The sequence below is a fragment of the Mobula birostris genome, chromosome 1 (assembly GCF_030028105.1).
Source record: "Mobula birostris isolate sMobBir1 chromosome 1, sMobBir1.hap1, whole genome shotgun sequence".
Taxonomy (NCBI): Eukaryota; Metazoa; Chordata; class Chondrichthyes; order Myliobatiformes; family Myliobatidae; genus Mobula; species Mobula birostris.
The window spans coordinates 47,772,375-47,787,842 of NC_092370.1; the positions used below are offsets into that span (position 1 = coordinate 47,772,375).

Sequence of the window (15,468 nt, forward strand, 5' to 3'; positions counted from 1 at the left end):
AAGATTTGGAGGATGCAATCATTAAAAGAATTGTACGAAGGCAGTTCATTATCTGCACTAGGTGTCTTTGCTGATTTTGTTCATTTACAGTCAATCAAAAGGGCAGGGCAGGGCAGGATACACTGGATGAATTCCTCGATTGATAGCTGCTAAGAACTATTACAGTTTTCTAGTACTGTAGTGGTATTAGCAGTGTTCTAATTCGTTCTGTATTTCTTTTAAATGCATAATTTGTTACTCAGGTAAATGGTGATTTGTCTTTCTTTGTACCTTTTTAACTATTTTCATGAAACCAGTTGGGACACCTGCTTAATTGGGCCAAAATATACTGGTGTCAATGTGTCCCAATTAATCAGAATCCTCTGTATATGTAGGAATAGTAACAATCTTTTAATCTTAACTGGACAACTGAACAGCATGCTGCAGTTTGCAAGCAGGCATGATCATGTTACTAAACATCATGTGAGCAATCAACAGGAATTCTGCAGATGCTGGAAATTCAAGCAACACACATCAAAGTTGCTGGTGAACGCAGCAGGCCAGGCAGCATCTCTAGGAAGAGGTACAGTCAACGTTTCAGGCCGAGACCCTTCGTCAGGCAATATATGACTAAATGGCACTTGGTCAAATTTTAAATGATCAGACCTCCAAGACTGCGTAATGACAGAAGTGGCAACTATTTACAAGAGAAGGATTCTATCTTTAAACCTACAGAAATTGATTCTATTTAGTTAAGTTACTTTAAATTTCACAGTTCAGACAAATTCTGTTACCTTTTTAAAAAAAGCACTCAAATCGCCATTGGAAGAAAGACAGAGAGGTTTGCAGTCTCAAAGTGGACAAGGGCTTGAGATTAGCTTTCACTTGTCTAGAACTCTACTACAAGGAGATTATCCACATTTTCCCTTTCATTTTTAAAACTTTGAAAAGCTGCATATTTTTCCCTGTACTTTATTAAAGGGATTGGAGTTGATAAATCACCTAATTCAGATTGATTGCATTTTGGAAAGGAGCATGGATTAATCATTATTAGATCAGAGGGATTGCTGGAGGATTGGAGATTTAACTAAAGATGAATTATTCAAGATACAGGTGAGATTTAATGTACTGTAAAAATCAAAAGTTATTCTGGTGGCAGTAATTCAACCGTGGACCGATATGGTTAAAAAGAATTGATTAGATTCAACCAGAGTTAATACACAATTTTAAAGTTACAATTATCAATACAGAAATGAATAAAAATTCAATCTACCTGTTCTACTGCTGGCAAGAAGGAAGATTGCCATTTATGATGGATTATCAGTAGCAAGGTCCCCAAAGTACCTCAGCCAAAGCAAGATTTAATTTTCATTGTTCTAAGTTGCATCACTCCCTCACTGTGATACCAAACTGCTGTTCATTCCTCAGCTGTTTTTTTTTCCTAAAAGCTTTGTTATATTTTTATGCCTACACGAACGTTTCACAAAAATAGCTAAATAATAAATGCTTTTCACTTCAGAACAATCAGTTTGTCCTGATACATTCTCCAATAAATACATTCTCACGAGTACAAGAACTTGCAGTTCTGCCTTTTGACTGTGTAAACATTTCCTCATCTGTTACAGTGGAGAATACTATATAATCATGATTCTTCCCTTGTTGTTCCGGTATTTCTAATTTAGCTTCGAATTTAACTTGGCACAGTGTACTGTTCGTGTGTCCCTTTATGGCCACTGCCATGGTTCGAATTTTTACTTGTGTTGGTAGTAAGGAAGGCAAATACAAGGTTGGTATTCATTTCAAGAGGACTAGAATATAGAAACAAAGATGTAATGCTGAGGCATTTTAAGGCATTGCTCTGACCACATTTGGAATATTGTGACCAGTTTTGGGCCCCATATTTAAGAAAGGAATGGAGAGGGTCCAGAGAAGTTTTACAAAAATGATCCCAGGAATGAAAGAGTTAATGTGTGAGGAGCATTAGATGGCTCTGAGCCTATACACGCTGGAATTTAAAAGAACGAGGAAGGATCTCATTGAAACCTATTGAATATTGAAAAGCCTAGATAGAGTGGACATGGAGAGGATGTTTCTAACAGTGGGAGAGTCTAGCATCAGAGGGAATATCCTCAGAATAGAAGGACATTTAAAACAGATGAGAAAGAATTTATTTAATTAGAAGGTAGTGAGTCTTTGGAATTCATTGCCACAGACAGCTCTGGAGGCTCAGTCATTGGGTACTGGAGGTTGATAGCTTCTTGATTAGCAAGAGTGTCAAAAGTTAGGGGGAAAGGCAGAGCAGATTCATAGTATCATAGAATCATAGAACTCTACAGCACAGAAATAGACCTGTTGGACCATATAGTTTGTGCCGAACCATTAATTTGCCTAGTCCCATTGAACTACACCCAGACCATTCCCCTCCCATCCATGTACTTATCCAATTTTCGAAATGTTAAAATTGAACCCGCATGCAGCACTTTCGCTGGCCACTCGTTCCACACTCTCAACACCTTCTACGTGACCTCATGTTGCGCTTAAACAATTCATCTTTCACCCTTGAACGATTAGCTCTAGTTGTAGCCTCACCCAACCTCAATAGAAAATGCCTGCTTGCATTTACCCTATCCGTATTCCTCATAATTTTGTATACCTCTACCAAATCTCCCCTCAGTCTTCTACATTCTAGGAAATAAAGTTCTAACCTATTTAACCTTTCCCTCAAGTCCCAGCAATACCCTTGTAAGTTTTCTCTGTACTCTTTCAACCTTATTTACATCTTTCCTGTATGTAGTGACCAAAACTGCACACAATACTCCAAGCAACACACACAAAATGCTGGAGGAACTCAGTAGACCAGGCAGCATCTATGGAAAAAAGTACAGTTGATGTTTTGAGCTGAGACCCTTCATCAGGATGAAAGAAGAAAAGATGAGGTGTAGATTTAAAAGGAGGGGGAGCGGAGAGAAACACAAGGTGATAGGTGAAACCTGAGGAGGGAGGGATGAAGAGCTGAGAAGTTGATCGGTGAAAGAGATACAGGGCTGGAGAAGGGGGAGTCTGATAGGAGAGGACAGAAGGCCATGGAAGGAAGAAAAGTGGGGAGGAGCACCAGAGGCAGGCGAAGTGCAGACGAGATAGGTGAGAGAGGGAAAAGGGGATGGGAATGGTGAAGGAGAGGTGGGGGGGTTGGGCCATTACCGGAAGTTTGAGAAATCTATGTTCATGTCATCAGGTTGGAGGCTACCCAGACGGAATAAAAGGTGTTGTTCCTCCAACCTAAGTGTGGCCTTATCGTGACAGTAGAGGCGGCCATGGATTGACATATCGGAATGGGAATGAGAATTGGAGTTAAAATGGGTGGCCACTGGGAGATCCCATTTCTTCTGGTGGATGGAGCGTAGGTGCTCGGCAAAGCAGTCTCCCAGTCTACATCAGGTGTCACCGGTATACAGGAAGCCACACTGGGAGCACTGGACCCCAACAGACTCACAGGTGAAGTGTTGGCTCACCTGGAAGGGCTTTTTGGAACTCTGAATGGTAGTGAAGGAAGATTTGTAGCACTTGTTCTGCTTGCAAGGCTAAGTGCCAGAAGGGAGATCAATGGGGAGGGACGAGTGGACAATATCTGCGGAAGGTAGAAAATTGAGGTGAGGGAAAGAGGTGCTTGGTGGTGGGATCCCGTTGGAGAAGGGAAATGTTCCAGAGGATAATGTGCTGCTGCATGCGGAGGTTGGTGGGGTGGTAGGATTTTACAAGTAACAGGGTGGGAAGAGGTATAGTCCAGGTTCCTGTTCGAGGACACGGAATCTATAAAAATGAATCAAAGTAGCAACAAGGTTGTGGACTCTATACAAATTACAGAGGAGGAAGAGTTTGCTGCTTTGAGAAAAATATGTTGCATAAATCCCCAGGGCCTAACAAGGTGTTCCCTTGGACCCTGTGGGAGGCTAGTTGAGAAATTGCAAAGGTTTTAGCAGAGATATTTAAAACATCTTTAGCCATGGGTAAGGACCCTGAGGATTGGGGGATAGCTAATGTTGCTCTGTTGCTTAAAAAAGCCTGTAAGAATAAGCCAGAAAATTACAGGCCAGTGAGCCTGACATCAGTAATGGGAAAGTTATTGAATGGTATTCTAAGGGACCGAATATATAAGTATTTGGATAGACGGTGACTGATTAGTCAACTTGGCTTTGTGCATGGTAGGTCATGACTAATTAATCTTTTTTTCAAGGAAGTTACCAGGAAAATTGGTGAAAGAAGGCAGTGGATGTTTTCTCATGGACTTCAACAAGGCCTTTGACAAGGTCTGACATGAGAGGTTGGTCATGAAGGTTCAGTCGCTTGACATTTAAGATTGGGATAGTAAATTGGATTAGACATTGGCTTTATGGGAGAAGTTAGAGAGGTAGTAGTAGATGGCTGCCTCTGACTGGAGACCTGTGACTAGTGGTGTGTTACAAGGATCAGTGCTGGGTCCATTGCTTTTTGTCATGCATACAATGATCTGCATAATAATGTGGTAAAATGGACCAGCAAATTTGAGGATGGTACCAAGATTAGGGATGTAGTGGACAGTGAGGAAGACTACTAAGCTTGCAGTGGGATGTGGTCAACCTGAAAAAATGGTAGTAAAGGTGGCAGATGGTACTTAATGCAGACAAGTGTGAGGTACAGCTACACTTCAGGAGGACTAACCAGGGTAAGCTTTACACAGTGTGCGGTAGAACACTGAGGAGTGCGGTAGAACGGAGAAAGCTTTTGACATAATGTTCTTCATAAATCAATGTATTGAGTACAAGAGTTGGGATGCTATGTTGAAATTGTATAAGATGTTGGTGAGGCGTAATTTATTTATTCCCCCCCCCCCCCCCCAGTTCAGTCCCTTCCTACCTACATCCGTGACACTTCACACTGTCTGTATCTTTTCAATAATTTCAGTTCCCTGGCCCCCATCATCTTATTTTCACTATGGATGTCCAGTCCCTATACACCTCCATCTCCCACCAGGTTGGCCTCAAAGCTCTCCATTTATTTCTGGACACCAGAACCAACCAGTTCCCCTCCACCACCATTCTCTTCTGTCTAGCGGAACTTGTCCTCACTCTTAATTTCTCCTTTGGCCCCTCTGACTTCCTTCAAACGAAAGGTGAAGCCCTGGGTACTTGCATGGGTCCCAGCTATGCCCGCCTTTTTGTTGGCTACATGGAACAGCCTATGTTCCAAGACTATACTGGAGTCCCGCTTAACAAGTGCACCTTTGCCAGAACACATCCTGTTCCCATCCACACTTGCCAGGTCCTTTCTGATACCATCAAAAATTGGCCGTTTCCTGTTTAAAATCTTAACCTGAGGACCAGACCTCTTCTTTTCCATAATTACCTTGAAACTAGATCACTAGGTGAAAAGTGTTCCTCTCCCCAAACTTCTGTTACCTGCCTTGTTTCATTCCCTAATAGGAGATGTGGTATTCTTTGGGCTGAAGGGCCTAATTCTGCTCCTATATCTTATGGTCATATTTTACCAGTATATGTTTTTTTTGTAGGGCTCGCAAAAACAGTTACCAAGATGCAACATATCCAGCTTGTTAAGAAGATAGAAATCCACGAATTCAGGGAATATAATTGGGTAGATATAAACTTGACTCATGACACATGCAAAAGAAGGTGGCAAATGGAATTTTGTGGTTTGGTAGATTGAAACATAGAAAAACCTACAGCACAATACAGGCCCTTGAACATGTCCTTACCTTAGAAATTACCTAGGGTTACCCATAGCCCTCTATTTTTCCGAGGTCCACGTACCTGTCCAGGAGTCTCTTAAAAAGACCTTATTGTATCCGCCTCCACCACCGTTGCTGGCAGCCCATTCCATGCACTCACCAGTCTCTGCATAAAAAAACTTATCCCTGACATCTCCTCTGTACCTACTTCCAAGCACCTTAAAACTGTGCCCTCTCATGATAGCCATTTCAGCCCTGGTAAAAAGCCTCTGACTATCAGTATGATCAATGCCTCTCATCATCTTATACACCTCTATCAGGTCACCTCTCATCCTCCGTCACTCCAAGGAGAAAAGGCCAAGTTCATTCAATCTATTCTCATAAGGCAAACTCCACAGTCCAGGCAACAACCTTGTAAATCTCCTCTGCACCCTTTCTATGGTTTCCATATCCTTCCTGTAGTGAGGTGACCAGAACTGAGCACAGTACTCCAAGTGGGGTCTGACCAGGGTACTATATAACTGCAACATTACCTCTTGGCTGCTAAACTCAAACCCACCATTGATGAAGGCCAATGCACCGTATGGTTTCTTAATCACAGAGTCAACCTGTGCAGCAGCTTTGAGTGTCGTATGGACTTGGACCCCAAGATCCCTCTGATCCTCCACACTGCCAAGAGTCTTCCCATTAATACTATATTCTGCCATCATATTTGACCTACCAAAATGAACCACCTCACACTTATCTGGGTTGAACTCCATCTGCCACTTTTCAGCCCAGCTATGCATCCTATCACTGTCCCACTGTAACCTCTGATAGCCCTCCACACTATCCACAACACCCCCAACCTTTGTGTCATCAGTAAATTTATTAACCCATCCCTCCACTTCCTCATCCAGGTCATTTATAAAAATCACGGAGAGAAGGGGTCCCAGAACAGATCCCTGAGGCACACCACTGGTGACCGACCTCCATGCAGAATATGACCCATCTACAACCACTCTTTGCCTTCTGTGGGCAAGCCAGTTCTGGATCCACAAAGCAGTGCCCCCTTACTTTCTCAATAAGCCTAAGCATCAAGCTAAACTGCCTGGGGTCAGCTGCTAGAATAATGATGGTGAAAACGTGATGACTTAGAATGGTGAAATGGACAAAAGCATGACAAATGGAAGTCAATACAGAAAAGTAAAATGAATCCACTTTTGGTGATCTAATACAAAATGGCGTAATTTTGAAAGGATCTAATTCAGAATAATCTAACTTTGAAAGCAGAGAGATTATGATGTTTATATCACAAAACTTTAAAGGTATCTCAGCAAACTGATATGATAGTTTCCTTTAAAAATGATATAAAACTTACTTGGGTTTATAATCAAAAATATATATACTGTATAGTGCATAGGAGAGTTTACTGGTATGTTATTGCAGTGAGAAAGTGACTTCCATCATGAGCAAAATTTGGAAGAGTTAGCACAATTCTTCTTGGAACAGAAGGTAAGAAATGATCTAATAAAGACTTTTAAGATTGCAGTTAGGTTACAGAGAAATTCTTCTCTCTAATGGCTGAGCAAAAATTAGAGAGTGATGCAACCAGTTAGAATGCATGGTACAGATATTGGTAAGAGTCTTTGATGAAATACCAAGTCTCCTCAAACTCTTTTATGAAGTATAGCTGCTGTCATGCCTTCTTTGTAATTCATCAGTATATTAGGTTCAGCATAGATGAGCTGCTGCGATGCCTGGCATTGTGAACTTCAGTTCTGAATGCTGCTTACTTGCTTTTATTGTTTGCACAATTTGTTTTTTTTTTCTCTCTGCACACTGGGTGTTTGGGTGGTCTTCTTTTGTTTTTAATGGGTTCTGTTGGGGTTCGTTATTTCACGGCTTCCTGTAAGGAGATGGGTCTCAAAGTTGTATAAAATATACATACTTGTTAATAAAATGTACTTTGAATGTTGGTCTTACTGACTTGAGTGTAAGGCTGTTGTGACACCACTCAACCAGCCTTTTTGATCTATCTTGCTGCTGTACACCTTGTCATTCCATCTGAAATTCTGCCAACAATAGTTGTATCATTGGCAAACTTATAGATGGTGTTTGAGCTGTGCCTAGCAATACAATTGTGGGTGTTGAGAGAGTAGAGCAGTAGCTAACCACGCAGCCTTCAGGTGCACCGGTGTTGATTGTCAGTGAGAAGGAGCTGTTTTTATTTCCAAACTGCAGTGACTGTGGTCTCCTGGTAAGGAAGTCAAGGATCTAGTTGCAGAGGCAGGTAGAGGCCCAGATTTTGAAGTTTGTTAATTGTGTTGAATGCTAAGCTGTAAGAAAGAAACAGTAACCTGATAGAAGTATTGCTGTCCAAGGCCGAGTGGAGAGCAGGTGAGATTGCATCTGCTGAAGACCTATTGTGGCGATAGGCAAATTACACTAGGTCCAAGTCCTTGCTTAGGCAGGAGTTGATTTTGGCAGTGATAGTGAAGGCTATTTTGTGCTTGCTGATTACAATGTGCAGCTCCTCCAGTGCCTGCCTGATGTGGAATGTGCTCCACTACCAGGATGTTGGGGAAAACTGCTTTGGCAGATAAAAAGGACAACGTTTGATTGCTTGATGTTCCAGGTTGGGTAAGCATTACTGAGACAGAACTGCCATGTCTGAGCACCATGATGAGTTAATCATAAAGCATACTACACCTCCTCTACCTTTAAAAGACTGAGCTCTCCTGTGTTTGTGGAGAATGGTGAAGCCATCAGGCTGCAGAGCTGCATCCAAAATGGCAGGGCTGAGCAATATTTCCAGGAAACAGAGTACACAGCAGTCTCTGATGTCCCCTTTTATACAACAATCTTTTTCCCAAGACAGTACATGTGGCAGCAGGATAGTCGGAGTGGGGGGAGGGGGGTCTAAAGCCTCTTTGTGTCAGTTGTACCTGTAGTGCAGCGCACCTTCCCTGCCTCTGTTTTCTTAAAGGGGAACTGTACTCGCAGTCTGAGACTATAGTTTGGCATCTGCCAATATCGCTAGATTTGAATATCGAGATTTTTTATTCATCTTAAAACGATGTTGCACACTAAAGTATCAATCACTGTGTCTGTGGATTTCAGCTGCAGTAGTCCCAAGTATGAATATTTGATGATTCCCATCAGAGTCTCAAGCAGGGTGTTCTTTTATCAGCGCCATCTTGCATTGTTTATTTGTAATTTGATGTCTTTGCACTGTACTATTGCAACAAAATAACAAATTTCACATAATATAAGTCAGTGATAATGAGTTTGATTCTCATTCTATTTAATTTAGCTGCTGTATTTGGCTGTAGTTTGCAACAGTAATTCCAGTTGAGGTATTTTCATTGGCAGTAAGCATTTGAAGATGTCCTGAAGTGGCAAGTGCTATCCAAATCCTAATTTGTCTGCTTTTAGTCTGATTTGTATTTAATTTGTAGGTAATTTTTTGACCAATACTGATCTTTTGAGTAGTTCATCTGCTGAATTGCCATCTCTTTTGGAGATCCTTTTCTGATTTGATTGCTTTACATAAGAACATAAGAAATAGGAGCAGGAGTAGGCCATCCGGCCCATCTAGCCTGCCCAGCCATTCGATAAGATCATGGCTGATCTGTCCATAAACTCAGCTCTATCTACCTGCCTTTTCCTCATAATTCACAGATTCACCAACTCTCTGGGAAAAACAGTTTCTCCTCATCTCTGTCCTAAATCTTCTCCCCTGAATCTTGAGGCAATGTACCCTAGTTCCGGTCTCACCTACCAATGGAAACAACTTTCCAACTTCTATCTTATCTATCCCTTTCAAAATTTTGTATGTTTCTATAAGATCCCCTCTCATTCTTCTGAACTCCAGAGAGTATAGTCCCAGGCGATTCAATCTCTCCTCATAGGTTAACTCCTTCATCCCTGGAATCGACCTGGTGAACCTCCTCTGCACTGCCTGTATATACTTCCTCAAGTATGGAGACCAGAACTGCACACAGTACTCCAGGTGCAGCCTCACCAGTACCCTGTATAGTTGCCCCATGACCTCCCTTCTCTTGAATTCAATCCCTCTAGCAATGAAGGCCAACATTCCTTTTACCTTCTTAATAACTCATTGCTTTGATATAAATCATTCCAGGAAATGGCAAGTGATGAACTTAAAGAAATGCGCAAGGCTTTAACCAAAGAAGCCATTCGAGAACATCAAATGGCTAAGACTGGTGGTACTGAAACGGACTTATTCACGTGTGGCAAGTGCAAGATGAAGAATTGCACCTATACCCAGGTAAGGGGTTGTGGATAAGAATTGCTAATGGAAAGGAAAATTTTAATTTTATTTTTAAAAAAGAGTTAGCCTCACATATTTGTGAACTGTTTTCTATATCCCACAACTTTCCAGATACCCTACAAGGTTTTCAATTGAAGTTAACTTGCAGAATTATATCATTATCTTACATAATATAATTATCTTATGTGATATTTAAATACCCAATTTGCAATTTGAATCTTAGGAAGTTCAGATGTTGACTGTGTTTTCTTGAAGGCTCATTTATAAAATAATAGTCACTATGACACATAGAAGGTTATATCTGCTCGTGATAAAGCAATCCTGTCCAATCCCATAGCTCTCCAAAAATGGATAGGTGATAAATGGAAAATAATTTGAAGGCTCATCGACCCTCTTCCAGGTGACAGCATCATATGTACCTTTGGCTGTGACATAGGACAAAATGTCACTAGAAGTACATTTCACAGGTTTGAGATGTTCTGCCCTGCCTGTGTTTATTGGATAACCCTTAAAGCAGAAATAAAATAGCAAAACAGCACTTCTCCCTTCACTGCACTGAATTTCCCCACTCATCAAAATCCTCTGGTGAAACTGAATTCCACGTTGCTTGCTGCGTACATGTTAGAAACATGCTTATGTATTTAGTCATAGTCATACTTTATTGATCCCGGGGGAAATTTGTTTTCATTACAGTTGCACCATAAATAATAAATAATAATAGAACCATAAATAGTTAAATAGTAATATGTAAATTATGCCAGTAAATTATGAAGTAAGTCCAGGACCAGCCTATTAGCTCAGGGTGTCTGACCCTCCAAGGGAGGAGTTGTAAAGTTTGATGGCCACGGGCAGGAATGACTTCCTATGACGCTCTGTGTTGCATCTCGGTGGGATGAGTCTCTGGCTGAATGTACTCCTTTGCCCACCCAGTACATTATGTATTTCTATTGATAAGAATTTCGAAGGCATGGCTCTGTCCCCACTGACTGTAATTATCTGGTTAGCAGTGTTGGATCTGGAGATAATATTTTCCAGAATGTTCTTCGGAAGTCAAGAATGAGACGCAAATCTTGGTGGTTACAACTATTTTATTTGATGTTCATAACAAAAAAATAACAGTAACACAGGTGAATAGCTGTAACCAACTCGCTGTACTGTAATTGGGGAGAAAAGAAAAAGGAAAAAAAAACTTGCCTCATGGGCAGTCTTTATACTGAAAACTTTTCAAGCTGGGTAAATAAGGGACAGCCTATGAGGTAACAAGGACACCTTTGATTTATGCTGTTATGACATCCCAGGCTTACAGGCTTAAAGAAACTACAGAAGTACCAAACCAACTCTACTGCAGATTATTAAAATAATCTACTGAATATTTACAAATGTGATTATTACAAAAATATAAGCATCTTAATGAAGTATAAATGACAAGAAAAATAACAATTTAAACTGTAATCCAGTTCTAGTTAGCAGTGACTATGGATTTGCCATCAGCAAACAACTATTATCTCTAGTCTCTATTTCTGCTTTCATTGCTCTCAATTTCCATGTAGTAGCTTTTAAAATTAGTTTTTATATATTTTATGAATTTCTTGTCACCTATCAATTTCCTGGCTAATGTTCTATAGAGGAAATAGCTAATGCAACTTTAACATCTTCTCTTAGGTTCAGACTCGCAGTGCTGATGAACCAATGACTACATTTGTCGTATGCAATAATTGTGGAAATAGATGGAAGGTAAGGAGTTTTCAAGATTGAGTTTGAAGTATGTAAATTTGAACAATAGCTGAGTACCTTGAATGTAAAAAATAAGTTGTATATACACTCAGTGGCCATTTTATTAACATACACCTGTGCACATGCTCATTAATGCAAATATCTATTCAGCCAATCATGTGGTAGCAACTCAATATGTAAAAGTATGCAGGCATGTTCAAAAGGTTCTGTAATTGTTCAGACCATACAACAAAGTGGGGAAAAATGTGATCTTAAGTGACTTTGACTGTGGCATCTCTGTTGGTGCCAGAGTATCTGAGAAACTGCCAGTCTTCTAGGATTTTCACGCACAACTGTCTCTGGACTTTACAGAGAATGGTGTGAAAAACCGAAAAAAAATCTATTGAGTGGCAGTTCGGTAGACAAAAATGCCTTGTTAATGAGAGAGGTCAGAGGAGAATGGCTGGACTAGTTCAAGCTGATAGGAAAGTGACAGTAGCTCAAGAAAAACACATAACAGTTGAGTGCAGGAGCATCTCAAAACACATAGCACATGGAACCTTGAAGTGGATGGGTACAGCCTGTGCCCAATAAACTGGCCATTGAGTGTATTCTACAGGCTATTAGATACATCATGAAAAGTGCTTTTGTAATTTGGCAACAAGTATAGCTGCATTAAGTTCGTAATTACAGAGTTGATAAAACAGAAATTAGGATGTTAAACCAGTATGTTTAGCTAGGAAGTTTAAAATGTTAAAAATCTTAAACCCAAACTCTCTTCATCCTGAATAAACCCATTTTCAATTATAACAAATATGCAGGCAACCAATTTCCCACATGGAATTCCATTGTGTCATCCTGGCCTTTCCAAAGCTCCGTCTCTAATCCAGGAAGATAATGAACTAGTTCTGTTTGTGTAGTGTCTTTCACCAACCTTACAGAAGTACTTAAAAATGCAGTTAAAAAAGTTCTTGTAAACAGCAGTATGACAATTCATTTCAGAAATGTTGATTGAGATGTATGTTGGCACACTTCATTTATATCTTTTCTTTACAAGATTTTCTTTCTATCACTTTCAGATTCAGAATCAGGTTTAATATCACTGGGATATGTGATGAAATGTTGTTTTGTGGCAGCAGTACAGTGTAATAATTTTAAAAGCTATAAATTATAAATATATATATATATATATATATATATATATAAATTAAATAGTGCAAAGAAGAGGAAAAATGGTGAGGTATTGTACATGGGTTCAATGTTAATTCAGAAATCTGATGGCAGATGCTTGTTCTTTTCTTGTTAACCAATGTGAAACTATTTGTCTCTATTTTTCTATTTTTTTCTTTCCTGAATACCAGAAATATATTTGCTGCTTTCCAATAATACCTGAAAGTTTACTACCAGGACATATGCGATCACTGCATCCACCTCATTTAGAAGCTAGAGCATGGACTTTCAAGATACAGGCAAATTATCAGCTTTTAACCCCATTAATTTTTCCAGGGGTTAGACTTTAAGGTGCAGACATAGGAGCAGATGTAGGCCATTTGGCCCATCACATATTTGCTGTCATTCAATCATTGCCAATTTATTTTCCCTCTCAACCCAAGGATTCTTTATGAACATTAATTATTTCCATGTTCTTCATTTTCATTATACCCTTGACTGCTGATCTTATGACAACTTGAAATGGCAAATGGGTTTATGACATCCAAGAGATAGCAGTTCTTCCTCAATAGGGTACCTTCAGTCAATTTGAATCTTTTGTGTTAAGGATCTTTGAGACATAAAGATTTAAAGGCAAAAATGCTTCCCGACTGTTCTTTCTCATCTCCCCTTCACCGTGTCTTTCCAAATTGTTATCATGCTCCTCCACTCACCCAATAGCTCCCTCCGCTGCCTCCCCGTATTTTTCCGTTTTTTCTGCTGTTCAGATATCTGACCCACAATCAGTTTTTCCATATTCCTCCCCGTCTCCCTTTGAGCGACCAAACAGTTTGTGAGCTTCCATGTGACCTACTATATTTGAGAACTGTAAAACAAAAATAAAAATCTGCGTCTGCCACTAAATTAGATATATCTGAAAGAAACGAGAAAATCTGCGGATGCTAGAAGTCCAAGCAACACACACTCACAATGCTAGAGGAACTCAGCAGGCCAGGCAGCATCTACGGAAAACAGTACAGTCAATGTTTTGGGCCGAGACAGAAATTTAACTTTTTTTTTTGGGTTCCCCAAGAGTGAACCAATTGACTCCAACCACCCCCCCCCCCCAACAATTCTCACACCCTGTGATCTTCGTATACCAGATAGGACAGTGGTGCAGCAAGTAGAACCACTGATTCAGTGCTGGAAATCTGTGTGGAGTTTACATTCTCTCCCTCAGTCTACAATTTTATTTGGGTGCTCCAGTTTGCTTATATATCCTTAAAATATGTGGAATAAAGGGTTAATTGGCTGTTGTAGATTGTCTCTAGTATATAAGTGAGCGGCAGTATCTAGGTTAGTTGATGGATGTGTAGAGAGACAAAGAATGGGATTAATGTAGAATTAGAGTAAGCGAGTGGTTGACTGTTGGCATGGACTTGATTGTCCAAGGAGCCTTTTTCTGTGCTGTATTAATGTGAAGTATTAGTCTGGGAGGAGTATTCTGCAGAATCAGGGATAAATGTACATAACATTATATAAATCTGAATTTCTAGTTTGGCTAGATATTCCTTGCAAGGTTTGGTATTTTAGTTCGTTTTATTATTCAGACGTTGTTATCTCAGCATTCAAATATTGATATAGTTAATATGATTGGTTAAAACACAAAATGCTGGAAGTACTTAGCAGATCAAGCACCAAATTATTAATCATTGGTCGCTTTTCCTAACTTGCTCATTTCTGACACTGCCTTGTTCTGATGAGAGGTAATGGACCTATTAGTATTACCAGCATTCTCTGTTGTTATTTCTGATTTTTAGTGTCCGCAGTATTGTGGCTATGGTTGGCTAACTTGATTCTTGTTTGTGATAAGCTATAGCACATTAATTTTTATTTTGCTTTTCACAGTTCTGTTGAGATCCTGAAGAAGTGGCAGAAGAGAATTCCTTGGACCAACAGTTAATGATATTTTGGTTTCTAATTAGTTGTACAAATGAGAAGGTAGAACTTCAAGAATATTTGTAGAACAATACATCCCCATGTCATTTTTGTATAAATCTAGTTTCCTTAACACCATTCTATTGTATTTTCCTTGCAGAATAGTTCACTGAAACAAAAACTTTTCACTTATACAACCAGGCAGCATCTAAGTGTATGTAAGATTTCTTTTTATATGTAGTTTGACATTAAAGTTTTAAAAGTCCATCAGTGTTGTTTCTTTTCTTTTGAAACATTTTTTATGGCAGTTGCTCATTACCTTGCTTAATAAGCATTCTGTGAAATGATTGCAAGTAAAACATAAGTCTTTTTACAAGTAAACCATCTGCTCGTAATATTACTTCTATTAATGTCTGCTGGGTTGGTGGGAAGATGGAATACCAACAAATGAAAAAATTATGTCACAGTTGTCTGACATTTGAAGTTTTGTTTTTATTTAGACATAGGAACTGAGTGGTGCTGTCATAAGTGGTACTTTGAGGAAATAGTGGACTCTTTATGCCAGAAAGTTCCATGATTTGGCCTCCATATTAATGAAAGGAAAGAGAATTACTTACAGGTCTTCTTATTGTCTGGCCTATTGGGGAAACATGCATTTGTTTACAAACATGTGTTCCTACAACTCCTCTTG

The 15,468-nt window shown here is 39.7% G+C and overlaps 1 protein-coding gene across 3 annotated transcripts in view; it reads left to right on the forward strand.

The window, feature by feature from the left end:
• The window catches only part of tcea1 (transcription elongation factor A (SII), 1), a 43,060-nt gene extending 28,016 nt beyond the window's left edge, over positions 1 to 15,044 (forward strand). For all 3 annotated transcript variants that reach the window (XM_072254883.1, XM_072254897.1, XM_072254888.1), the window contains 3 exons: positions 9,828 to 9,974; positions 11,640 to 11,711; positions 14,748 to 15,044. In XM_072254883.1, coding sequence (XP_072110984.1) covers positions 9,828 to 9,974; positions 11,640 to 11,711; positions 14,748 to 14,756 — 228 coding nt within the window. In that variant the 3' untranslated portion in view covers positions 14,757 to 15,044. The remainder of the gene's footprint in view (positions 1 to 9,827; positions 9,975 to 11,639; positions 11,712 to 14,747) is intronic.
• Positions 15,045 to 15,468: the final 424 nt, after the last annotated feature.